The sequence below is a fragment of the Castor canadensis genome, chromosome 17, assembly GCF_047511655.1.
Source record: "Castor canadensis chromosome 17, mCasCan1.hap1v2, whole genome shotgun sequence".
NCBI classification, from domain to species: Eukaryota; Metazoa; Chordata; class Mammalia; order Rodentia; family Castoridae; genus Castor; species Castor canadensis.
Genome location: NC_133402.1, coordinates 62,777,666 through 62,804,768, shown reverse-complemented (window position 1 = coordinate 62,804,768; position 27,103 = coordinate 62,777,666). Strand labels below are relative to the sequence as shown.

At 37.6% G+C, this 27,103-nt stretch overlaps 1 protein-coding gene across 4 annotated transcripts in view; it reads right to left on the bottom strand.

Annotated features, from left to right (window-relative positions):
- U2surp (U2 snRNP associated SURP domain containing) overlaps positions 1 to 26,745 on the bottom strand; it is a 46,187-nt gene extending 19,442 nt beyond the window's left edge. Inside the window, exons 1-16 of one of the 4 annotated variants that reach the window (XM_074059517.1) lie at positions 26,602 to 26,745; positions 18,096 to 18,140; positions 16,779 to 16,910; positions 14,499 to 14,597; positions 12,324 to 12,438; positions 11,809 to 11,942; positions 8,137 to 8,204; positions 7,616 to 7,710; positions 7,499 to 7,534; positions 7,329 to 7,411; positions 6,072 to 6,237; positions 5,669 to 5,880; positions 4,699 to 4,742; positions 1,554 to 1,658; positions 417 to 487; positions 179 to 338 (exon numbers count right to left, since the gene is read on the bottom strand). In XM_074059517.1, coding sequence (XP_073915618.1) covers positions 179 to 338; positions 417 to 487; positions 1,554 to 1,658; positions 4,699 to 4,742; positions 5,669 to 5,880; positions 6,072 to 6,237; positions 7,329 to 7,411; positions 7,499 to 7,534; positions 7,616 to 7,710; positions 8,137 to 8,204; positions 11,809 to 11,942; positions 12,324 to 12,438; positions 14,499 to 14,597; positions 16,779 to 16,910; positions 18,096 to 18,140; positions 26,602 to 26,646 — 1,610 coding nt within the window. In that variant the 5' untranslated portion in view covers positions 26,647 to 26,745. The other 3 variants (XM_074059518.1, XM_074059520.1, XM_074059519.1) reach the window with 3 other exon arrangements.
- Positions 26,746 to 27,103: the final 358 nt, after the last annotated feature.

Genomic DNA, 27,103 nt, shown 5'->3' with positions numbered 1-27,103 from the left:
ACCTGTATTTGCCAAGACATTTAAGACTATAAAGCATATGATGAAAGATGTCATATTTCACAAGTAAAAACAACATTTTATTTTAGGTCAAAATAGCCTAGGTAAGACTATTAACTAAAGAAACCATTAAAGCAACTTTTCTGAATATGCGACAGAAAAGGAAAAAAGAAAGTCTTACTCTTCCTTAAGTGCACCCTTTTTACTAGGCTCCTCTACAAAAGCTTCAGTTTCCTGCTCTTCTGACATTCCATGCAGATACGGATTTAATGGTGGCGGCCTCCAAAACGATCCATTTTTGAACATACGAAAATCTTCTGTCCGCCATTTAGTTGGAGAATCTCCCTAATAAACATCCAGAAGGTTACTAGAAAGGTCTAATGAATCAGAGTCATAATTAACACAGTAATTAGTTTTACTTGCCTGCAGAATAGAATACAGCTTCCACCTGTAGTAAACATGGGCTGGTGTCTGGTTTTCAAATAAGAACCTAAATAAAACAAGTGGAAAAAATACCATATTCTTTAAGAAAGAGCTATCTTCAATTAAGAAAGAAGTACTATTTGCCTGCTTAGTTCTAGGTAAAACCAAAAGCAAAGACCCCTGAAGAGAAATCCTCACCCAGAGCAATCTGTTGCCACCCCTCCCTGCTCCCCCCTGGACTGCCTTGATGACTAATGTTAACACCTCGAAGGCATCCATCCATCTTGCTGGGTCTTAAGATCGCTATTATGAAACACAAGTCAGACTCTGTGCTTGGCCATGCAGACATTTTCTCAACATGTAATTTCAAAAGCAGTGATTTTGTACTACTTAAAGAGAATTCAAGGAGTATGTTAGATACCATAGCAATTCAGAAGATATGTATGCAATTTCCTTTTAAACCCTCTGGGTCAACTACCTTAGTTATGAAAGACTCTTTCACTGAAAAGCATAATGAAAAGGATTTTCCTCCTAGAGAATGCTAAAAACAATGCTGGTTAATTAAATTAAAATGTGATGGAAAACTGACTAAGCACATTCTAGTCTAACTCGTAAGACTGACTTGTGATCCTTCTGCAGAAATAATCCTATACTTAAAGAATTTTATTCTTGGAAACAGTTTTAATTCCCAAAAAAATAAATTAAAAGCAATTTTCAATATACATGTGAAGATAAACAGAATATGACATACACATAAAATGGATTATTATTCAGCCTTTAAAAGGAAAGGAATTCTGGGTATACCTACAACATGGATGAACTTGAAGACATTATGCTAAGTGAAATAAGACAGTCCCAAACAGACAAATGCTATGTGTCTCCACTGGTGAGATAACAAGAATTATCGAACTCACTCACGGAAAGCAACATTGTGGTTACCAGGGGCCAGGAGGATGAGGAGGTGCTGCATAATGGTGCAAGGCTTGGGTTTTGGAAGATGGAAGGAGACAGTGGTGGTGGTGGTGGTGGCAAAACAATGTTAATATACTTAATGCCACTGAACTACACACTTAAAAACGGCTAAGGGTATTTTTTGTTACAGGCTATTCCCATAGTTTTTAAAGAATGCACACCTGAACATAGGATTGTTGATTTCTCTGTTCATAATCATAGCTTCAAACATCGGCCCTTCACGTACAACAAACTCTATCATTCGATGTATCAGGGCGAGCAAATTCCTACAACAATAACACAGTTAAAGAAAATGGATTCAGACCTACCACTATAGTAAAACTACACTTGACCTAGTTAATATAATTGTGCAGAAAAGATTATTCTGCTGCCTAATATAGAATTTAACACCAAAAAAGTAATCTGGAGCATATGTTAATGCCTGTTGCATTATGAGGGAAGAGGGAAGAGGGCAGTGGGGGAGGGGAGTGGAAGGGAAGGAAAATTGAAGGGAAGGTGAGAAACCACAACACAGCCTCATAGTGATAAAGATTTAACTTTCTAAATGCCACTTAATTTTATTTTCCAAATGCAAAACATTAAATTATGAATTACAACTAATTAGAAAGCTGTAAATATATAAAATCAGTAACTTAGAGCTTATATGTTAGAATAGTCATCTAAAAATTTACATACTATCTGAGTTTTTTAAGAAAATATTCCTAATTCAAGCACTTCTGTAGTGATTCTGAAATGTTATAACCATGATTATAATTTATGAAAATGCAAAACTAACAAATTTAAGGCCTGATTTAATAAAAGATCCATCCAATTCCTGTGCTTTTCTTATACACATATACCAGATAAAGATTTTATTAAATCTGACCTTTAATGAGGCAACATCCCTTTGGATCACACTTCAAACTAGCTTGTAATTCATGATGTGTAATTCTATCAGGATATTATGAATCCATGAAGAAATTCTATTGCCAAAGCCTTATATGAATAGTCCTACTCTTTCCAAATTCCAAAATAGGGGACATGGTGAGATGCCCTTCCCATTTTCTGTAACAATTATCCTTCAATATCTGAGCCAAAAAATAAATGTGTGAGTTACTTTCTAACACAGTCACTTTACTGATTGGATTCATCGAAAGCCTTTTTTTCAATCTGAAGCTAAAATCTCTAATAAAGAGACTCCCAACAATTTCAGACATTGATTATGCGGTCAGGCAAAAATGATTCAGCTTTCTTATAAGCTATTTTTGACTTCTATTTCACCAGTCCCCAGTACACAGAGATGGCAAACAACAATTGGGAAAGCAAAAGGATATTGGCTCGTGATAGAAGACACACACTAAATTACATCTTTAGCATTCCCAGCTCAAGTTCAGTTCAGATAACTGCTAGAATATAAATGAGATATAGAACAAGACATTTTTTTGGCTCTATAATGCCCTGTTTCAGAGTACCTGAGCAGTAAATAATCTCTTATGTTGAGTTTTTCAAGTTTAAGTAGGTTTTTCAAGGAAACCTACTTAAGTGGATACTAAAATTGCTATGTAATGGAAAAAAAATCAATTTGATTCTAAAGGAGATCAAAAATCTTTAAATCTTTACAAAGGGGAAACTACACATTTAGAACTATTAGTTCAACCTTGAATGGTTAACAAAAAGCATTGCTTAATTTTAAACATTAAAATTATTTTCCTTCTGCAGAAGTGCTAACTGCTCTGCAAATACGCAGTTCTTGATGTCCCCGTGAGAACAAATTCTCAGCATCCATACATTTAATGACATTATTTTGAAGGGAGATAAATTCCTGCTAGTAGCTGCCAAATTAAAGATAAGGGAAGTTTTATGTATAAGATATATGACCTACTAGGTGGACAATGCTATACACCCAGAAACTTGCAAGAATTAAGTCAAAAGCAACTTGACTTCAGTATTAAAGATAGATTAAAAAAAGAAGAAGAAAAAAACGGCTTAGCAAGCTTAAAACCAAAGGATTCATTTTAATGATTAAGACTTTACAGCAAAATGTATTCTCAACATTTTGTTTAGGAATGAGCTGAGCCACACGTGAAGTTACTACTGGATCTCTGTGTTTGAATGCTACAAAAATACTTTTCCTGTGAATACTCTATCAGTGGAAAAAAACAACCCACTATAGTTTTAAACAGGCTTGTAACTGATAAAATCTATTTTTATAAAATTAAAATTAAAAGACCTTAAGTGTTTCATATGATTATTTAAAATCAAAATCTGACAATTAATTGTTGCTAACTTGAATTCAAGATTAAAGAAATATAATCATACTTTAATTATTTTAAAAAATGGTGAATTTTCTATCATAATGAAACAGTGTAGTACAAAAAAAGGATGTATATTTTAAAGTGCATTATTTTATTTTAAAATGGTAATTATCTTATTCTGGGCAACCACAATGAAAAAAAAAAAAAAAACCAAAAATTGTCTCAGTTATAATAAAACCACATTTATTGGAGTTGATCGTACCAATGTCTGGTCAAAAACTGTATACTTTCCCAATCCATCCCATGATGTTTCCTGGTCCCCCGCTGCCGCAGACAGTTCAGCTGGTGTTGCTCACCAAGGCCAATGTCAAAGAGAATTTGGTATTCTTTTGTGTTCATTTATTATTCAACCAGTGTTGTGTTCCTGTGTTTGGGAAAAGGCTTAGCTTGACTGAGCAAGAGCATACCTAGAACACGAATTCTTCTGCATTAACAGTAGATTGAAAAAAGAAAAAAAGGAAGAAAGAAAAATAAAAGTGATCCAAATACCTTTGCTGTTCTAGAAAAAAAAAGTTCCTGATATATCTAGTGTCCATGAAAATAGGATTTTCTTCTTAAAATCAATTAGGAAAAAAATAAAACTGCAAATGCCTTCAGTTAGTTGAACTAAATCCAAGGCTGTAAATTCAGTGTAGATAATCCAAAAGCTAAGAAAGTAACAGATTGAGTCAAATCGTAACATCTAAAATTTAAGGCACATTTTATATAAAATACCTATTTTTCCTTCACATCATTAGACCAACAACTCCAAATTCACCCATTAAACACATTCTCACGTCTAAAGCTATAAAAACTCCCTACACTGATATCAATAAAACCAAAAAGATAATGATATAAGATTGCAAAATATACTAAAGTAAGTTAAATTTCACATATCCCCCCCCCTCAAAAGTACTGGGAAGGAACCATTGCTCAGTCAAGATATTACCTTTTCCTCAACACCATTTTTTTTTTAATTCAGAAGGGGATATTGTCTATATTTAGATCAGTAATAATAAAGAAAAACATGTACCTTTCTGTTGGGATAACCACTTTGACTATGGCTTGCGACAGAGTCTGTATATGAAGTCACATCAGATAATAAACATAGAATATGTGAGTATTGTTAACAAGTAACAAGCAAAAATATACATATGCATTGAAAATACTACACATCTAATCACAAGTTTTGCAGGCAATCACTGCACTTGAAGTAATCATACACTAAGCAATTACATAAATGCAAATGGATGTGTTCAGTGAACAATTAATGTTCACCAAATGCAAAGAATCAGAACATTCCTGCCAGAATGCACATCAATGCACTGAAATAGGTACTACACTGAGAATTATCAGATAAAGATTTTAATTTGTGAAATAATTAACTGTTTGCCTCTGACCATACAGTTTACTAATTTGTTCCCAAGCCTTTAAAACCAGCCCTGTCATTTTAAGTGTAATTAAAAAGTCATAATAGAACCAACAAATTCTTTGAACTTGAAATTAAGTTGGTTTTATGTTTAATAAAGAGAAATACTCACCCTTTACTTTTACTAGATTAACTGGTTTTTAAATATCACATACACTCTCAAATATTCTAATACCTCAAGACCTTGAGAATTAAGTTAGCTAGCTGCCAGCCACACGATTTAACTATTTAGGTATCTTTCTAATTGAAAAGTCACTTAAGCAAATATAAACCATTGCTTTCTCAGAACAAAGTAAATTTAGATACTGCACTTAAGCAAACCTGGATAGAACGCTGAACAAAGGGGAAAAAACTTAGCAAGTGGTCAAAAAAGGAATGGTAGCCACAAATAAAAACATGACCTACTATTTCAATACAGGGTTTCCATGGGCTAAGGCAGGGAACACATCTGATCTCTTTAAGAGTGCTAAACAGAATAACACACACACTTTCTATAAACTTGTTGAAAAGAAATACTACCACAGATTTAGTATTTACAAATTAGATTCAGCCCTATGTACATCTGTCAAATTACCTTCTCAAAATCCTCCTTGTTTTTAGGTGGCGGTAACATAGGAGCATTGGGGTTTTTTAACCGCTCTCTAGGCTGCGCATTAAAAGGCAGTCCGGATGGAGGCGGGGGAAGTGTGTGCTCCATCATAGAAGGTGGAATGTATATTGGATGTGGTGGGATAGGTACCGCTTTACCCCAGCCCAGCTTCATCTCAAAAGACATAATCATTTTTCCTACAAGAAAGAAGAAAAGGCCACTCTGTAAGTCTCAAAAGAAAATGTAAGTATATCTGATGATTTCAATTAAATTTCCTTTTAGCCTCTCCAGTTTCAGTTCAATTCCTCACTAGAATTTTTTTTAATTCTTTTCTGAACCAAAGAAATGTATAAATTCTATCAGTGCATTAAAAAAAAAAAAAACTTACCATTTAAATTCTTCAGCGCTCTTTCGGCGTCTCTTCTATTCATAAAGGCCACGAAGCCACAATTTCTTTCTCTCGCTCGCTCTTCATCAGTTCTAGGCCACATAATCTTTACACTGGCTAGTGGTCCAAATCTTCCGAACTCTTGGCACAGCATTTCTTCATTCATCTATTAAAAGTATAATTGTTTTGGTATGCGAAACAGGAAAGGGAGGGAAGGGAGAATTCTACACAACAGAAACCAAAGTAGTTTTTGCAAAATGAAAAGCAACAACACATTAATGCTACAATGTTTTATTCAAGTGCTGGGAACTCTACGCAGGTAAAACCCTGCCCTCCTGGGGCGCGTGCAAGTAAGTATTTCATACCAGAAATCTCTTGTTTTACCTAAGTAAGATGCCAGGACTTAGAAATACAGGAAGCTGCAGAAATCAAAAGCACCCTTCAACTCCATCCTTCCTGTTTTAAGATCCCAGAACCTAAATAACCTGTTCTATAGCAATGGCTCATCTTTAGGAATTCAGCAACAATTTTCAGGAAGGAGTGGTTAACAAGTTAAAGAGTGTATTTTTTGATAAAAAGAGAAAAAAAACTCGTTACTTTTCCTCTTTCCAGCACCCAACCGTCAGTGTAGTCAAGAGCACAGCAAGAAGGAAAGAATAAGTAGGTAAGGTCAAAGCTATCTGTAATTCTTAAAAAATAGAATATTCTGTATAGCCACCACATTCCCCAAAACATAATTAACAATACTGAAGTAGAAAAGAATTAAAATATAAAAGACAATCCAGGCATGGTACACATGCATAAGCTCAGCACTTGGGAGGCAGAGAGGACTACAAGTTCCAGGCCAGCCAGGGTTACATAGCAAGATCCTGTCTCAAAAACATTAATCCTAAAAAAGTTGTTATGAGCAGGTAAAAGAAAAAGGAACTCCATAAGGAAGCAAGGTATGTATAAGCAAGTAGGTCTCAAAAGAATACTACCCATCCCTGGTCATCACTAATCATTGCTAAATAATCAAAGCAGCACCTAGCAAACACTGCAGTCACTAGAAAAGGAACCAAGTCCCCAGGAATCTTCAGCAAAGGTATGTGGGCCACACCAGTAAGTCCCAAATTTACAAAATAATTTTACAGATTACCCAGTTCCATCATAATTGCCAGCTTCAGAATCTTTATTTTTTTTATTGACTAGTACAGCAGTTTTTTTAAAAAGCATGCAACATATGGACGAGTGTTCATTTTACTTTACTGGCATTACCTGTGGATTAATGTTTCCAAGGTATAAATTGGTAGTGCTTGGATCTCCTACATCGTGGGAGCCTGGTGCATAGTCATCAAGAACTAGGGCCAGGAGAAAAAAACAATTACAACCTGCCAAGCACAAAGGGGACAACTTCTTACTGATTCAAAAGCAAAAAACTGTATTACCACCAGATGAGCGATTTCTTCTTGAAGGCACATCCACTTAACAGGAAAAAAGAAAACAATTCTTAGTTTTTAGAATAATCAATCATAAATATACACATTAAAATAAACATCACTTACTAGAACGACGCTGACCATCAGAGTCTGATTGAGGAGGCTCAAATCGACTTAACCTCCCTTTTGTTTTATGTCTCTCATCCCGTTCTTCTTGAATTCTGTTAAAAACATTTATAATCAACTAAAAATGAGCTATAATGTTCGTGTTCACATCTTAAGCTTAAGTATTTGTAATTAAATGCCAGTGATGATAACCAAAGTCAGTGAGCCTCTAAGTTACAGCCGAGGCAAGACCTGGAGATCGAATTAGTTGGTTTTGTTTAGTTTGACAGCCCCTCACCTTACCCCACTGCTCCTCACCGCAAAGAGGACTCCAACCATAAGATAAATGCACATGATGTAAGTGATCTAGGTGCTAGACTAAATGCTAATGCATTTTCAAACACATTCTGCCAAATACAGTTTCTCAAAGGATCTCACGGCAAGGCAGTTAATAATAACTGGTACAAACATTGTTCACACTCACATCTCTTAAGAATCAACTTGATATGCTATGACAGTCAGTTCTCCATACTACTACTTACTGTTTTAATTCTTCTTTGAAGAGCTCCAAGTTGCTTTTTTTCTTTTCTTTCTCCCCTTTCTTTAGTGGCTATGGAATTATATAACAACAAAGGATATGACAAGTTACATCTCAAACAAGATTAAACAAAACTACTGGCTCAATTAAAAGCACTTTGAAGCCATTTTCACTTTTAGTTCTCATTTCTGTCAACAGTCCCATCAACACTCAACTTCTTTTTCTTCCTGCTCCCCCAAAACCACAACTAAGGAATTAAACTTTAAAACAATTAAGTATTAAAATGACACTGTAGTCTGAGATGAAAGAGAGCCACTGACTTTATTCCCCACAAGCCTACACTAGGCAGACCTGGACAGAGGGTCAAGGGAACTCATGAACATTCAGTAACTAAACTACCATGCACAGTAACGGTCATGACCAACTATCAAACATATGTGCTATTCAAATAATCACCTTTGGAGCACAAGAATTACTAAAACAAAGAGTAACAACGCTGAATTTTTCTTTTAAAAATAACTCTAAAACTCCCTTTAGAATCTGTCTTAGGAATCTGCCAAGATTATCTGATGGGGAAGGATAGATGGTCATTTCAACAAAGTGCCGGAGCAACTGAATATCAACATGCAAAAGAATGGAGCTGAGCCCCTGCTCCCATTATATACAAAACTAACTCAAAGGTCACAGACATAAAAGTAAAAGCTACATCTATAAAACTCTTACAGGAAAATATAAGAATAAAGCTTTGTAAGCTTTAGTTAAGCAATGGTCTCTTAGATATGAAACCAAAAGCATAAGTGACATCTTAATTAAAATTTAAGACTTCTGTGCTTCAATCAAGAAAGTCACAAAATGGGAGAAAACACTTGCAAACCATATAGATAATTAAGACCCCAGAAGAGAGACAATACTCTAAACAATAAAGACAGCACAGTTAAACTATGGGCCAAGGATTTGAATACATATTTCTCCAAAGAAATTACAAATGGGCAATAACACGAAAAGACGCTCAACATCATCAGGTAAGTGCACAGCAAAACTAAAATGAAGCTGGGTGCCAGTGGTTCACACCTGTAATTCTAGCTACTTGGGAGGCAGACATCAGGAGGATTGTGGCTCAAGGCCAGTCTGAACAAATACTTCAGGAAAACGGGTCTCAAAAATAACCAACACAAAAAAGGGCTCAAGTGGTAGAGCACATGTCTAGCAAGCATGAGGCTGAGTTCAAACCCCAGTACCACAAAAAGAAAAAAACCCTACAATGAGCTAGGAGTGGTGGCTCATACCTATAATATCCCAGCTACTTGTGAGGTGAAGCAGAAGGACCACAGTTTGAAGCCAGCACAGGCAAAAAGTTAGCAAGACCCTATCCAAAAAACAAGCTGGGAATGGTGGTATACGCCTGCAACCCCAGCTACTCAGGAAGATAGAGGTGAAAGGATATGGGTCTGAGGGCAGCATAAGGACACCCCAGGCAAAGTTAGCACAAGGCCCTATTTAGAAACAAACTAGAAGCACAAGGACTAGGGAGTGGTTCAAGTGGTGCAGCGTGCAATGACCTGAGTTCCAGCCTAGTCACCAAAACAGAAGAAAACCTTTAGGATGAAGCACAAGCTCACCCTTGCATGGCTGAAGAGTCAGCCAGCGCTGGTGAAGATGGGGAACTGGAAGCCTCGAACATTACTGATGGGATGGAAAACTTTGCAAAAGTTTGGCAGTTTCTCAAAATGCTAAACACAGAGCCACTATGTGCCTGAGCAATTCCACTCCTGGTATATCAGCAAGAACTAAGACTTATGTCTACACAAAAGCCCATACAGAAATGTTTATTTTGTATTATTCATAAATGAAAGTTAAAAAGCAGAAACAACCAAATGTCCATCAATGAATGGACAAAAAATGTGGCATATAATTAAATGGAGGATTATGTGACCACAAAAGGACTAAAGCACTGACACATGCCACAACAAAGATGAACCTTGAATAACCATGCCAAGTGAAGAAGGTAGACAGAACACCACATACTGCTTGACTCCATCTGAACAAACTGCCCAGAATGAGCGAGTGAGAGGTGGAAAGCAGACGGACTGCTGCCAAGTGCTTAGAGTCTGAAGGGATGACTGATAAAATGGTGGGTTTCTTTAGGGGATGATGAAAATGTTCTGAAACTGCAGCGAGGTAACTGTTGAACAACCATTAATAAACTAAGACCCAACAATCTGTACATCTTAAAAAAGTGAATTTTATGGTATGTGAATTATATCTCAATAATGCTGTTATTCTTTTAATTGCTTTCGAGCCATCTTAAAAGCCAGTAAGAAAATCCAGTCCCCCTTTTTAATGTAATTATGCTTATTCAGGAAAACAATCCCATTCACAATGGCTCAAAGAAAGAAAAAGGAAAAACTAGCCTAGGAATAAACTAAGCTACATCTACAGTGACAACTACAAAACGCTGAAGAGAGAAGGTGAGAAAGACACTAGAAAATGGAAAGACTCCCATGTCCACAGACTGGCAGAATTAATATTGTGAAAACAGCCATATTACCAAGGCAATCTACAGACTCAATGCAATCCCTATCAAAATCCCAATCTCATTCTTCACCTAAATAGAAAAATCAATCCTAAAATTTATATGGAAGCATCAAAGACCCCAAGTAGCCAAAGCAATCCTGAACAAAAAGAGCAATGCTTGAGGTACCACAATATCTGACTTTTCAGGAGCTGGTGGAGAGGCAAGCACCTGCCTACCAGGTATGAGGCCCGGAGTTCAAGCCCAGTACCACCAAAATAAAAACAACAAAAAATACCTGACTTCAAATTGTACTACAGGCCATAGTAACAAAAAGAGACACATAGACCAATGAAATAAAACAGAAGATCCATAGCTACAACCATCAGATTTTTGACAAAGGAGCCAAAAACACATGTTGGAGACAAGACAGCCTCTTCAAGAAATGATGTTGCCTCATGCCTGTAATCCTAGCTCCTCAGGAGGTGGAGATGTGGATGACTGAAGTTTGACCTGGGCAAAAGAGTAAGCAAAACCCCATCTCAACCAATAAAAAGCTGGGCCATGGGGGCAGGCACCTGTCATCCCAGCTATGCAGGAAGTATAAATAGGAAAATGGTGGTCCAGGCCAGCAGGGCATACAAGCAAGACCCTACTTAAAAAATTAACTATGTACTATATGTACATGTACATAGACACCCATATGTACAAGATAGATACTAGATCCCTATTTCTTACCCTGCACAATAATCAATTCATAATGGATCAAAGATCTTACTGTAAGACCTGAAACTTTGAAACTACCAGAGGAAAGCACAGGAAATGACAGGAAGACATAGGCAAAGGTGATGGTTTTCTGGATGGGACTCCAACTGCTCAGGAAATAAGAGCAACAACTGACACTCAAAGGGAGGATGGGAGGATCTCAGTCCCAGCACAGCCTCAGGCAAAAGTACTTAAGAGCCGGAACATGGCCTGTACACCCTACTCTAATTTATTATCTCTCCACTACACAAATTCATGGGTTAGGAAGCATCAACACTAAACATTCACTCCCAAAAAAAACCACAAAAACCAAACTCCTGCCCACAGTGCAAGTACTAAAAATATTGGTGACAGTGCCATCTTTGAACTTCAAAGATCAATTACTGAAGAATGACTTACAGGTTTTTTTGTTTCTATCACAAGCAGAGAGGGTGGTCTTTCATTGGATGACTGATTTGGAGGATTTTTTTGATCTGCAAATCTTGAAGATGGCTTATAGATTTTACCTCTTTTTTCATCTGTTTCATGTTCTTCTGAAATTTAAAATACTAAGTTGCAAAATCAATTTCACATTGACTCAAAAACTAACATGCTTTCATATTAAAATATCAAATATTATCACCTTACCCTCAAAAATACTAGCTTAATCACTTTGTAGGATAACTGCAATATATTAAAACTTTTGCAGAGTATTCTGCTGTGTTAAAACTTGGAAGGTACTTTTTTTTAATTATCTGGCTTGAGTATCTCACTAATCCACATTCAGTCATTTATTTGCTAATTAATATAACCACTAGAGGGTGCTGACAGAACAGGAAATGTGAAATTCAAAGTCAAACTTCTTCCATAATCATCTACCTATAGTCATCCAACCAAGACTTAGAATTTCTCGAAGACTATCACATTACACTTACCTTTAGCAGCATTAACAACCCCTCCTCGCACAAACGTTTTCACCTTATTACCATCGCTTCCTTCAAAAGCAGCAAGAAATTCCTCATAAATCTCTGCAGCTGCCTTTTCATCCTCCTATATACATAATAAAATAGTAATAACGTAAGAGTTAAATCCATCCAGACGTAATGCGGACAAAGAGGGGCAAGGTGGTGAACACCTGTAACCCCAGCTACTCTAGAGGCAGACGCAAAACAAAAAGATGGACGGAAGTGTGGCTCAAATGGTAAAGTGCTAGCCTAAGTGTGCAAGGCCCTGGGTTCGATCCCCAGTACCACACACAAAAATAATGATGTGGAAGAAACCTCTCTCTCCCCAAGTTAAATAGCTCTAATATGTAATGTAATTCTTGTTAGGACATTGAAGCTAAATGGTTTTTCTCCTTTACTGGCAATTTTTCAGAAGCATAAATGAATTCATTATGTATAGGATAACCACTCATTTGTTTACAGTCAATTCAAGGGCCAGACTAAATAAGACAACTAAGTGTATGAAAAAGTAGTATGTTTAAGAAGTTTCCCAGGCAGGACTTAAACTTTATTTCCTCTTCAAACCACTAGCATGAGTATCAGAAGTTAAAGCAGCAATATTTATTCCTGACACATAGCATTAAAGAAAAAAGTCACAAGAACCTTGACATCTTGCTTGTAGATCATTTAAATATCCCCAAAATATGTACGAATGAGACCAATGGAATAGATAAAAGGATAAAGAAATAAATCCAACAGCATGTGGAGAGTTAGTATTCAATAAAAGGGATATTTCAAATAAATGATAAATACGTGGACTATTTGATAATGAATGATGTCAGGATGACAGGATTACTATTTGATAAAAAGATAAAAATGAAGCCCTTTTATTTTTTGGTGATACTGGTGTTTTAACTCAGAGCCTCACGTTTGCTAAGTAGTTGCTTTACCACTTGAGCCATTCACTCTGCTAGTCCCCCTCCCCAAAATGAAATCAATTCTTCACATCCTGTATCAGGAAAAGCTCCAAATAATCAGAAATGAGTTTCTTAAAAATGAAAACATGCAAGTTCTAAAAGTATAGGGAAATTCCATTAGAAGCTCAGAGGGGGAAAAACTTGACTAAAAAAACATAGGGAAACACTGGTAGATGTGATCACATATCAATAGTTTTTTTTATGGGGTAAAAAACCAGGAGGAAAATAAAAAGAAATCAAGAAAAAGAAAAAGAAAAAGAAAGAAAGAAAAAAAAAAAAAACCCTCTGCACCCTGTATTATAGTCAGTGTAACTTCTAGAAAAAAAAGGATGGATATGGGAAAATAGTTTATAGAAACAAGCACAAGAAAAACTGTTCAACTTTGCAAGCAAGACAAATACAGACTTAAAACTACAGTGAAATAGTACTTTTCACCTAGTAGACTGGCAAAACTTCACCCTCTACTTGCAAGAGGGTGTCCCTGCCCCCACAGAGAACTGTTTGACAAATGACAAATACAGCTGAACTACATTTAGACGGTTACCCTTCAACTTAGCAATCTCATTTCTAGGACTACATCCCAAAGACAAACTGTAAAAAAAACAAACAACAAAAGACTGTATGTATAAAACTATCCATAACATTATCTGTAAAGGTAAAAAACCAAAATGCAAAAGCCCTCCACAGAATTTTAGATGAATAAACTACTTCCTATCTACACATCTATTAAAAAAGAGTATTTCTACACTAGAAGTAATCTCTAAAGATACAATGTTAAGTTAAAAACCAGCATGGAGAAAAGCACTTACTATATAGCAGGCTATCATTCATCCAAGGAAAGTAGGCACAATAACACACACACACACACACACACACACACACACACACAAAGAACAGACCAGAAAATAACCAATTTATTACACACACACACACACACACACACACACAAAGAACAGACCAGAAAATAACCAATTTATTATGCCACAGAGAGAAAACAGGTGAGCGCCAACAGGGTGTGAAGCTGGACTCCTCTGAACATACCTCATGGCTACAGATTTGATTTGGGGTAGAGGTGAGTACATCTTGGTAATCAAAAATCTTTGAGAAACATTTCTCTACTGCCCATACGCACAGCCCCCTTAGACACACTCACTTCCAACACTAACTCAAAACACATCTTCAACATTACCTTTTTCTTTAATTCCTCTTGTTCCTTCTTACTTAAAGTTCGCTTAGCTGTGCTCATTTTTCCAATACTGAATGCTTTAAGTTTGTTTTCTAGAAGAGGCTATGAAAAGAAATAAAAAGTTAGTTTTTACCTATGTGTGCTTAATGCGATCTATAAATTTAATACACCTTAACTGATAACAAAGTTTTTGGAACAAGTTATTGCTTTTAAAATTTTGACTAGAAAGAAAAATTGGGTTTTCTTTAAGTATCAGGTACCTGCCTTGGTCTTGTATTCTGATTCATGAAAAAAATGTTTTATTTGCTAGCTCAAGGTCAGTAACAGGTAAAAGCCGTAAAAAGAACAGAGAAAAAAAACACACAGCCTTAGAACAAAAGTAAAAGCTTATGAGGAGGGGAAATACAGACATTTCTAGGCAAAAGTAGCAAAGACTTGAGAGAGAGAGAGAGAGAGAGAGAGAGAGAGAGAGAGATGCTCCAGTATGGAGACAAAGGCATACACTTTCACAGTCCAGAGATCTGCCATCTGTAACCCCCATCTCAAGTACAATAGATCACATCATGTCCTTTAGGAATTTAGCATGTCACCTCATTCTTCATCAGCAACACTGACATAGTGAACACAATCATTTCATTTTCTTTGGTGGGAATGTATCACCTACAGTATTTTAGGTTTCAGTGCAAGTAAAATTCCATTAATTAAGCATTCCTAATCTGAAAATCCAAGCTCTGAAAATCTCTTAAGCACCAGCATGGTGCCTCAAGTGGGTGACTGCACACCTGACCTCATGGAACAGGTTGTGGTCAAAATTCAAGAGCACTAAAAACACTGAGAGAATCACCTTTGGGCTCTGTGCATAAGAACTTCAGGTTTAGTCTTGAGTCCCAAGCTCGAGATACCTCATGCGTATAGACACATTCCAAAATCAAACAATGTGAAAAAATCCCAAATCTAACACTTGTGATCTCAAGCGCTTCAGATAAGGGACACCAGCCTATGTAAGAAAATGGTGTTTTAGTGACTCCCTTATTATGTACTTAGAAGAGCAACTTCCTTCTGAAAGATGGTCTCAACGGCTATAGACCTTTTAGCTGTTCCTTAAGTCCCTCAATGACTCAAACTTAAGGGAGAGGAGAGCACAACCCAAAATACTGAATTATGAAGATTTCTCCCTCTCCTACTAAAATGAGAAGAGTTAACAAATTGCCAAACTACACTTTATCAATTCCCTGGCTATTAGTCTTGCCCTTGGAAGATGTGGAATAAAAGAGTAACATTAATGCCAACTATTTAAAAGTTAACTTAAAATCCCTGAGAAAAATAAGGCAGTTTATAGCCCAAAAGTCAATACTGGATTTCAGGAACAGATCAAAGTATCTTTTTCCCCTCAAAATGTTTTACCATCACTCAGTATTCTAAGTCAGTTTCAGAAGTTTAAATGAATGGTAAAATTATACATAAACTCAATGAAAAACATAGTTTTACAAAACAATGTTTGTGTGCTTAAATTTTATTTATATCCCAACAGCTTGATTTAGGTACTCAGGGAAGAAATGGCTAAGGAAAATAGGGAGTGTTTACTCAAAGAAGTAATACAGTCCATTAAAAAATTTGTTTATGGTTTTTGCTGAAATGAAAAAAAAAATTAGAGCTGAAAACAAGATATTTTAAGATGTGTTCCTATAAAAATTGATCTCAGATAAGTAAAAATAAATCTTTGCATAGAAATATTAAGCAAAAAAATTGTGTTATCAGTGGTTAACACTGGCTGATGATTACATTCTTCATTTCCAAAATTTAATCACAAGAAAAAAAAAAAAAAAAAAAAAGCCCTGAGAGAGCCCAAGGGCATCCTGCAGATCCAGCAATAAAGGACCTCCCTCTGTTCCTCACTGCTCCATGCACCACACTCACCACAGCAAACAGCACCTGCTCCTGTCTGACCACACACTCAGAGCAAGGACTATGTCTGAATGACCTGTGTGTTTCCAGTGACTGGTATTTAGCACTTGATTCAATAAATAAGAAGATAAATATGACAATAAACACTTCACATTCAAACACCTCTTTATTTTTCAAGCAAAAGCTAACACTGTAAATGAAGCATCTCATATGACCTAAAAAACGTTTCCTTACATGAACTTGAACTTAGCATCAATAATAATATTCTCAAACAGTACAAAATGAATCAAGTACAAAACCAAGATATTCCACAACCACATCCACTCAAGGACAGATTAAAATCATTACCTGTTCTTACTTATTTTTACCCATACTCACTCTTGAGAGATTCTGATGAGGAGAATCACAAAGGCTTTCACGGGCACTTTCATTCCTGTAGTTATGTTTTCTGGGGCTCTTAGGCCGTGTCCGACTTGGCATGTCACTATCTGAGGGTCCCGATGCGTCCATCTTCAGGAAAGGTTTAAAGAAAACTTTTAAAAACCACATATACAGTATTGAAAACTAGAAATAATCCAAGTGCCTAAATATTGACAAATTTCATTGCAGACTATCCAAAAACACATTCTTTTAATTATCACCAGAGACTTCATCAAAGTCATTAAGAACAGGGCAAATTTTCAGTAATTCCAACTTGTACTCAAAAGCTCAAAAGGTACATTGGTTAACAGTTATTCTTAAAGCCACAGGTTCTTCCAAGAAAATGTCTGCTAAATACCCAAGCCTAGTTAACCAGAGTTTGTGTGTCAGGAAAAAAGCAGCTAATTCATTTTTCACTTCAAACAATCACACAAGGTTTTCCCTCTAGACAAGCATTACACTTAGGTAAGCAGAGGTGACTTATATGTGCTTCTTGTTCATTACACAGACATGAGTCAAGTCTTAGTAATATTAATAGCTTTTACTGCTCCACTAAAAACATTCCTAAGTGAAACTAGCCTGCTTTTACTGAGCCTAGTGAGGAAGAATCCAATGACTACGAGTACCTCTTCAGATCGCTTCCTTGACCCACAGTAAAGCACCAATGGTTTACCTATCTATTGTTTTTGCACCATCAGTGAAAATGTTAACAGTGAGAAAGCCAGTGACTTAGTATTTCTACAGAATAGTTTTATGAAAGAGTCTCAACCACCTCTAGTAGGGGTCTGCAAGATCACACTGTGAACACTGCTATTTGTAAACAAATATTTATTGCAATATTCAAAATGTCAGAAAGCTTTAAACAAAAAGCAAATGCCCACCAACAGAGCAGCAGCTTAACAAATAACTGTATCTCCACTGTGGAACATGACAACATCATTATGAAGAACAGATTACTTCCAGGGATTTCAACAGGTGTAATGTGCAGTGAGGAAATAGAGTGTGTATAATACAATTCCATAGTTAATGTATACGTACACACATTTGTAAGTGTATAAAATTTTATAGATACAATAAAAAATAAGGAAATAGCCCTATTAGGTTTCTAACGTGGTTTGAAAGAACATACAAGTAGAACACAAAAAAGGAAGGGTAAAAGGAAAAAAATGTACATACAATAGAATCATATTTACTTACCGTTATAAAACCAGACATATGTATAAATTAAATTTTATTTTCTAAAGAAATAAGACAAAGATTATCTTTTATACTTACATGTGCATCTGAAGATCCAGATGAATGAACATCTGATGATCTGGTCTGCAAGCATTAAAAATAAAAGTCACTATTTAAAGGATCAGATATTGTTATACTAACAGTGTTTCTCATGTTATATGGGTTAATGTTCCCCTAACTTTTAGCGATTTCTTTTCAGCTAATAAAACTGAACAAAAACAACTTCTGATTTCAGAAAAGACTGTGATCCAAGATAAACATGTACAAGTCATTATTTAAAACTCAGAATGCATATTTCCAGAGTTTTGCGCTAAGTCTAATGAAATAAATCTAGAGACGTAGTTATCTTTTTATAGTACAGAGTGGAAACATAGCCACTCCTTACGACAGTATTTGTGCAAAAACTCTTTCTAAGTCATTCATTTCTCTACCACTGGAGCCATGCCTCCAACCCTCATCCCAAGTCATAAAATAAACCACTGCCACATTGCCCAACCTGCAACTTCTTGGTAGAATGCAAAGAGACCTCTCTTCCTTTTCCAACCACTCAAAGCCACATAAAGAAGCAGAGTCTAACAGCAAGAAAACTCAATATAAACCCTGCTAAGTAAAACTCTACTCAGAAACAGTTCAAGAGAAGGGAAATATTATCAAATCTCCAAAAGGCCACCACCTTCAACTTGTTTTAAGAGTGCTGCTTCTAATTCAGCATGCCACAGGCTAACTGCCAGCCCAAGAAGAAATCTCTCTTCAAACAATGGCACTTTCCAACAATGTCAACTGTGAGAATTTCACATTATTTTCTCTTAATTGATTTACATTTCAGATTACACAAGGCATGTAATTACTTGTTTTTCCTATTATACATCTAAGGACAAAGAAGCCAGGCTGCAAGGCTACTAAGTACATAAAATCTTTCGGAAATTTGTACTTGGAGACTCGGAATTTAAACTTTGTCACTGATGTGTTTTTATTACTGAAAATAATGAGTAGTGGGATTTTATTAATATTTAAGTGTTAAAAGTGAAACTAAGAATCTTGAGATCATAAATATCTTACCTGACCTTAGCTCTGCATTCTAAATTTCTAATAAAATGAACAACATTAACTTAGAGAAAAATTAAAATTGTATGTCACAGGAAAGAGCAAATATAAGATCAATACGGGTCAATACAGACTAAAAACAACTGGACATATTTTCACACCAACTCAATTCACTCCCGACTCCCCTCTACTGAGTTTTAAGCAAAAACTAGCTCAAGACATCCAAGCACTGAGATACTGCCCATCCTGAGTCTTCCTCTCCATCGTTTTCTGACAACCTTTATTGTGTTCCTACATTCATTTTCTTCTCCCAGCTAACCGCTGTTAAGAGTCAAGATGTTACAGAAGAAAACTGTTTACATTTAACTTAATTCTGCGAAACACTCTTTGAAATGTACCCACTTGCAGGCAGTAGAATTTAGAAAATCCAAAGTAATAAATACCTACTTATACAAAAGACACATTCAATCAACAGGCTGAATGGAGTAAAGAAAAATAAAATGAACCATCTTCCACTACACCAGTATTAACCTGTTAGGGAGAAAAAAATCCTAATCATAACAGCAACAAAAAATAGAAAACACCCAGGCACCAATAAAATATATAGAATAACTGTGAAGAAAACACAAAATTTTATGGAAAGATTCAGTTATTCAAGCCATTCAATATTCCTGGATAAGAAAACTCAGTAAAAAGACCATGTCAACAATACCCTAACTGATTAGTTAACTCTTTCCTGACTCCAAGTCATTTAAGAGATGAAGCTCTAATCTAATCATCATGACATCACTTGCATAACCATTCAGCAAACCGACACATTACAAGTGACCAGTTCAAAAGTACCACTGCCATCTACTTCCCAAGTAACATAATTTGATGAATTTGCAAACAGTGGTAACAGCATGGCTTATGAAAATGAATAGGCTGATTTCAATTAACCTAAAATGTCACTGGCCATATTTACTTCAAACCAATCACGTACCACAGACTGATACACAGCACTCAAAATGGAACTTGGGATTGCTAGAGTGACGCAAATATAATTAATAAGATTTTTAAAATAAGGGCCAACTTAGAAAGCTCTGGCAGAGGCAAACAGTAAAAAACACTACAGAAGCTCAGCCTCTCTCTCTCTCTCCTTAACCTGGAACTGAACTATACAATGTCTCCAGTTGTATTTATTTCTGTTAACCAAAAAACACAAACTAATGATGCTTAAATATCTTCTGAAGTGTACAGTGTACTTCCTTACCAAAAGAAGACAAAAAAGGAAGAAATAAAAGAGGAGGTAAGGGACGCTTCAGGAAGAAAAACAGACACAAAAGAAATATATTTTAGAGCAGAGAAAAGCAAGTAGTACAGATGTGGGAAAAGATAGCAAGAAAATGCAAAAGGAAAGGCGTCGTCCTGATGTCTACTGGGAGTAAAGGTAAAGCCAACCACACATACTTGATGGTCTGTACCATGCTGGCTGAGAAGAAGAGCCATGTTTTTCTCACTGCTTTTACCTTACTTTAGATGAAAGCAGCCAAACTTAAATTTTCAAATTAGCACAGAAACATCCTCCTCCACCACCATGACTCTGCATGTCAGCTCTCCTTTCCCTGCCTCCTAAACATCCTTGGTCTCCTCTCACCCTCTAACATGAGCTTTCAGCTCCACAAGTTAACCATCTCGCCCATAGGAAGCACACCAACGCCTTTCCCACACTGCCATCTCTAATTCTTGACCTTCAATCTTGGCCATCTCCTAGGTTTCAGTAGATCTCAAACTGTCTCCAGGACATCACCTGCATGTCCACGAGCTCCTGAAGCCTCACATATCGAAAGTTCTTCCCAAAGTATCTTTTCTCATCCTGACTCTGGGACATAACTCTCAACACTCATAATCTCGAAGTAGCAAAATGTTAAGAGCACAGGTTCTGGATCAAACTTCTTGGTATTAGCACTTCTCAGCTATTCTGGGCCCAGTTTCTTCATGTATGAAGCTGAAGAACGCCTGCCTCCTGACTGCTGTGAAGGACAAATACAGGCAAAGCACTTACAGCAGTTGTTACTTAGCAATCTGCTCAGTATTAGCCAGCAGCAGCACTGTATCAGACTCCTTCCTTATTCCTCAGTCAGCTGAGCCAAATCCTGATCATCTAACAGAGATCGCCCATGGGGACCTTTCTTGTCCTTCTAAACACATCACTGTGGTCCAGATCTTCCCTTTATTATTATTGGGCACCTCTTACTAGATTGATGCTGTGCTTATATTAGAGATACAAAGTAAAATATAGCTCCTGGCCTTAGAAGCTAATAAAAAGTGACAGGTAAAAACAATGTGGTTAAGTCACAGGAACAGAAAGGAAGACAAATCTTAACTGGGTGGGGAAAGGAAAGTTGTTAGGAAAAGCTTCCCGAGAGGACCTGAGGTGAGATTTTTGAAGCAATCTCAGTAGGGGCCAGCACTCACACCGCAGTAACTTCAGCACTGGTCCTCATAACCCTCAAGTCTTTCCCAACCTATATCCTGGATTAGCTCTCCTACAGGACTCAAATTTCTCATAGCTAATTTTATTCCCTAGCATTCAGAGCACTCCACAACTTAGCCCAAACCTTGTCTTTCCAGTCTCAGCTCCTTTGATTCTCCATGCAAGTGCGCTATGCACTAACTAAACCAGACCAGTTATCAACACATCTTTAGCAACTTGTTTTCTTCACCTCATTCATCTCTTTTATTCCCCTATTTATTCCCTCCAAAACACTGCTCACTGCTCAAAAGACTCAGTCAAATTCCACTAAGCTTTTGAAGCCTCTCTCTTCCCCAACCACAACTCCCAACAGATGTCACCACTTCCTAAAGATACCTCTATCTGTTCACTGTCTTCTACTAAATAGCATGCTCCTCCAGAGTGGGTACAGTCTAATTTAACATTTTCTACCTCAACATCAAACACGAGATCTGACAAGTGACAGAGCCTCAATGTAACTGCTGCTTAACCTGTTCAAACAACTATCTACCAAACAAAAAGACACTCCATACTGTCAACACAATATCCTGTCCATAAATTAGCAAGGACAGCTTATAGAGCCTAGTACAAACAAGACAAACCAAGGTTTCCACCTCTTTAAAAAAAATTTTTCCAAGAGCATTAAAACATGCACTGTGTACAATATAATTATATTAAAGTCTAATATTTTTTTCAACAACATCCAAAACATTATCAATACTTTATGAAGTTTTAAGTACACTTTGAATTTCTTGCATCTAAACTGAGGAAGAAGTTAACAAATTGTTAACTTCTCAAGGAATAGACACTGTTATTGGCAAATGTATCTGGCTTTCAGAAAAACTATTTCAGGGCTGGGGGTGCACACTGTGCATGTGCAAAGCCCTGGGATCAATACACAAGGGGGAAAAAAAAGCTATTTCAGCAAAATATCCAATACCCGGCTGATGTGCAATAAAAATGTTGAAATTCCTTAAAACAGCAGAAGAAGCAAATCCTGTAGCAAGTTTTATTTCAAAAATGATGCTCTTTGTAAAGAGGTAGAGGCAAGAGGCTTCAACTTGTGCACCAAATGATCTCTTGGTTCATTTGCCACTAAAGCAAATGACTTTCTTTCTTAGGTCCACCTTCCAAGGAACACAAAGCTTCAGAAATAAAAACCAAAAGAAAATAAAAGCTGGGCTTTTAGAGAACAATCCAGTCTAGTAAAATGGGAATTCTTTGTGTTTCGTTTTGAATTTTTTGGTTTTTTTCTTTCTTCTCTTTCTTTTTGGCGGTATTGGGTGCTGAACTAAGGGCCTAGCGTTTTCTAGGCAAGTGCAGTACCACACAACCAGCCCTTTTTTGCACGGCTACTTTTGAGATAGGGTCTCACTGAATGCCTTGACAAGCCTGGACCTCAATCCTCCTATTTGTTTCCCATGTAGCTGGGATGACAGGTGCAGGTCACTGAGCCCAGCTTTTATTGGTTGAAATGGGGGTCTCATGTACTTTTTGCCTAGGCTGGCCTTAAACAGAGATCTTCCCAATCTCCACCTTCTGAGTAGTTAGAATTAAGACTTGAGCCACCACACCGTCCTTGTTAGGAATCTCATTTAAATTGTCAGGTATCACAAAAAATGAACAGCAGAAGTAATAAATACTTGATCAGATCCTCATTTTAATTATTTTTAAGTGTTTTTTTGTTTCTAATCAGCAAAGGCAGTAAATCAAAACAGTTCCCAAATCAATTCATGCTGGATATCCAAGGTAACCAGAAGTATTTCCTACTTTATCTACTCACCTCTCTAACCCAAATTCTAAAGGTACGGAAAAAATAAGCAGTATCACAGAAAGAAATAACAGAACACACAATTCTATTATATTATCTTCCAGCAGAGAGATAAAGACACAAGAAAATAACAGAAAAAAGAAAATATCACATTCTCTTCTGATCTCATTGCTCTGAACATGCAACCAGTTCTTAAAGTCAAAAGAATTAAGTTTTTACAAATTACATTCTAAAAAATGTTAACCAATTTTTTTAGCTAATAATTATAGGTTCTGTCTCAAAAATCAAAGCTATACTATGGCACCAAAACCCCTCCCCCACCCAAGCAATATTTGGGTCCAATGATTAACAGAAATGAATGCATAGGAAATTTCTGGTAATTTCTAAAACATTTACTGAATGTCTACATACTCCAGGCTTTAAAATGAAAAGTTTGGTAAAATTACACAGAAAACAAAAGGGCATTAGTGACAACTACACACCCAGGTGCATCATTTGACTATACATGCATAAAAAGGAAAGTAATTTTTTCAAAAATTACTTTAAACCCAGACACCAGTATCTCAGACCTGTAATCCTAGCTACTGGAGGCAGAACTCAGGAGGATCACGGTTTGAAACCAGCCCCAGGCAAACAGTTTGTGAGACCCTACCTCGAAAAACCCTATCTCTCTCACTCACTCACTCACTCACTCACACATACATACATATACATACATACATACATACATACATACATACATACACACACACACACACACACACACACACACACACACACACACAGAAAGGCTGGCATAGTGGCTTAAGTGGTAAGAACATCTGCTAGTAAGCATGAGGTTCTGAGTTCAAATCCTAGTGCAACTAAAAGAAAAAATAAATACAAGTAATTTTAAAGTTAAAAGGAGCTCTAGAAGTTACTAATTTAATTTCCTTATTTTTAAATTAAGAGATGTTAATTTTTTGGCCACTGTTAATGGCAAAAATCCTATAATTGTACATTTTTAAGTTAACATGCTCCTTAATGTCTAGAATCATAATTAATAAGTATCTGTACCCATATCAATGGAAACTCAACTACCAAACACTGAGTATGAAATAGAAGTATCCATCCACTATCTGCATTGTAGACTATACCATCTATCTGCTCTTTCCACAAGAGGGAAATCAAGCCACAGAGGCCAAATTCCAAATGCTGTAATTCTACCCAAAATGATCTCATACTCTTTTAAATTCTGGGTTCATGACAGAAATAAAAAGCAATAATCTGGACAATCATTATGATAGCTGGTGACTTAAAAACCCAAATCTCAGGATTAAAATTCATCCTGTTATTTTGAAAAGCAAGGACTTTTTACTTCCTACACAAACAAAAAAGAGAAGGGAAGAGGACTAAGATTTATTGTAATTTTACAGACACTAGGTCACTTAATTCTTATCAACCCTGTAAACAGGGGAGAACAATGAGGCTCCAGAGCTTAAGTAATCTGCCTTAATATTATCATAAACATAACTATCCCAAGTCAGGATTTGAGTTCAAATCCATAACCTTCCCACTACATTATGGAACTCCCCCATTAACAAAGAAATCATGTCAATACTGTCTGAATCTAAATATTCTGGGGCTGGTGGAGTGCTCAAGAGGTAGAGCACCTGCTTGGCATGTGTGAGGCCGAGTTCAAACCCCAGTACCGACAAAAATCAAAAATAAAAATAAATATTCTGATCTTTTTACAGACAGCAGTAAGAAACCTGCCAACAGCATTAATAGATGATATCTAAAGCGATTTAAACTGAAAATATTTATTCCTGGAAAACCAATAATTTTACTTAAGGAAGCGCCACACATTGACAACTATGAGAAGTATTATTTTAGAAGGAAGCCGGAATATATACATTGAAACGTTTTCAATGTATCCAAGGCCTCAAATAAGGGATACTTAATACTGTGAAAAGAAACAAAATTTGTGAGTGATTATGGATGTAACCAGCTTCATAGCTTCCTAACCAGATGTGGAGCTGTTTTTGTCATGAGTGTGTTGAAGAGGAAGAGGGGAAACCTACCGGGGAGAGAGGAAAATGGTGATTTGATGTGAAAGCACTCACAACCGGCCCCCTGCCACCGTTTCACCTAACTAAAGTCAATAAATGAATACGGTCATCACTATTTACAAACTAAGTTATCTGGTGAATACATTCACCAAATGGTATATTCAGCTTTGTTAGAAACTGAGAGGGCAAGTACGAGCTGGGTTATGCAAGTCTCTCTCCACAGGAACCCTAACTTCCTAACAACTGACTTAAAAATCACACCTAGGTCTTTGGGCTCTATATGTGTTACACTACTTCTTCTATCAGCATCTAAAAGCTTAACTATTGCACAACAATACTTATTACTTTTAACCTCCAAGCAAAAATAATAGCACACACACACACACAAAGATTAAACGGCCCTCCCAATGCTAAGCTGTGTTAGCTCAGTGATTTCACAAGACCCGCACTTGGCTCTCTTGTAAACGCAAATGCCATATCCCCCATCAGGTAACAGCTTCCCAGTCCACGCAAGTTTTCCTTCCGGGGGGAAACACGGCACGCAGAGATAGAGACCCCCTCAAAAGCCGAGCTCCTCGGCCACTTCCTCTAAACGGGGGGGGCCACGTGCAGGGCGGAGCATTAACCTTGGCCACGCAGCCCTGCAAAGCTGCGCTGCTCCCGCCTCTGCACTTCCCGCCCCGCGTCCTTCCACCTTCGGTCCCTGCCACCCCAAAGGCTGTTTATCCCTAGAGGGTCCGAAGGGAACTGAAGGGAAGCCGGGAGGCAACGCGATTCCCAAGAACGGAAGGAAAAAAAGAGACATCGAGGCCCTGGGAAGCGATTCCCGCCTCTGCCGGGCGCTATCCCGCGGCCTCGGGGCGCAGAAAGCCTGGATCCAAGGGCGCGTTCTCATGGCTCCTGATCCCAATCTGAATTCTCGTTTCACTCCAATGCCACCGAGGGAGCGACCTGCACACGCCACCACCCACGGGGCACGCCGGGCTCGAGCCCAACCCAGACAGAGAACCGAGGGACGACAGGAGGCCTCCCCACCTGCGCACCACGGTGCGGCGGCGCCCAGGCCCAACGCTGCGCCCAGAGCTCGGGCCCGCACCCCAGTCACCTCTCGTAGGTCCAAAGCGGCTACGGGCCCCACACGACAGCGACAGTCCCACTGACTTACGGAGGCCTCTAAGAAATTACCTTTGAACTGGCCTTCTGAGACCCGCCTGGCGTTTTGTCCGCCATCTTGAGCTTTGCCCCTCCTTCGGCGGCGGCAGCAGCGCGGCGGAGTCGAGCACCGAAAGAGTGGATGTCAGCAGAGCCCGCCAGAGGCCTGCGAGGCTGACGAATCGAGCGCCGAGCCGGCGGATTACGGCCGCGCAGCGCCACGTGACTTCCGGTGTCGTAATTCCCCGGCCCCGCCCACTCCATTGGACTTCCTGTGAGAGTGTTAGCTGCGTGGTGGTGTTGTTCCGCCTGGGAATTTAGAAAATCTCCTTGGGGTGACTTTCACGGCCGGCTGAGATTTTACTCCTGTTTCCCAAAGCCGGTTCTTGATTGGTGCAGGACCAGTGGTCCTGCCTGGGAAGGAAGCGAACTGCTTCTTAAGGTCTAGCCACCGGGGAGAGCTTTTAACTCAGAATAGGTCTGAGCGACAAATGACGCCTGTTTGCGTCCCCTCGGGAGCTCACACCCTGGGGGG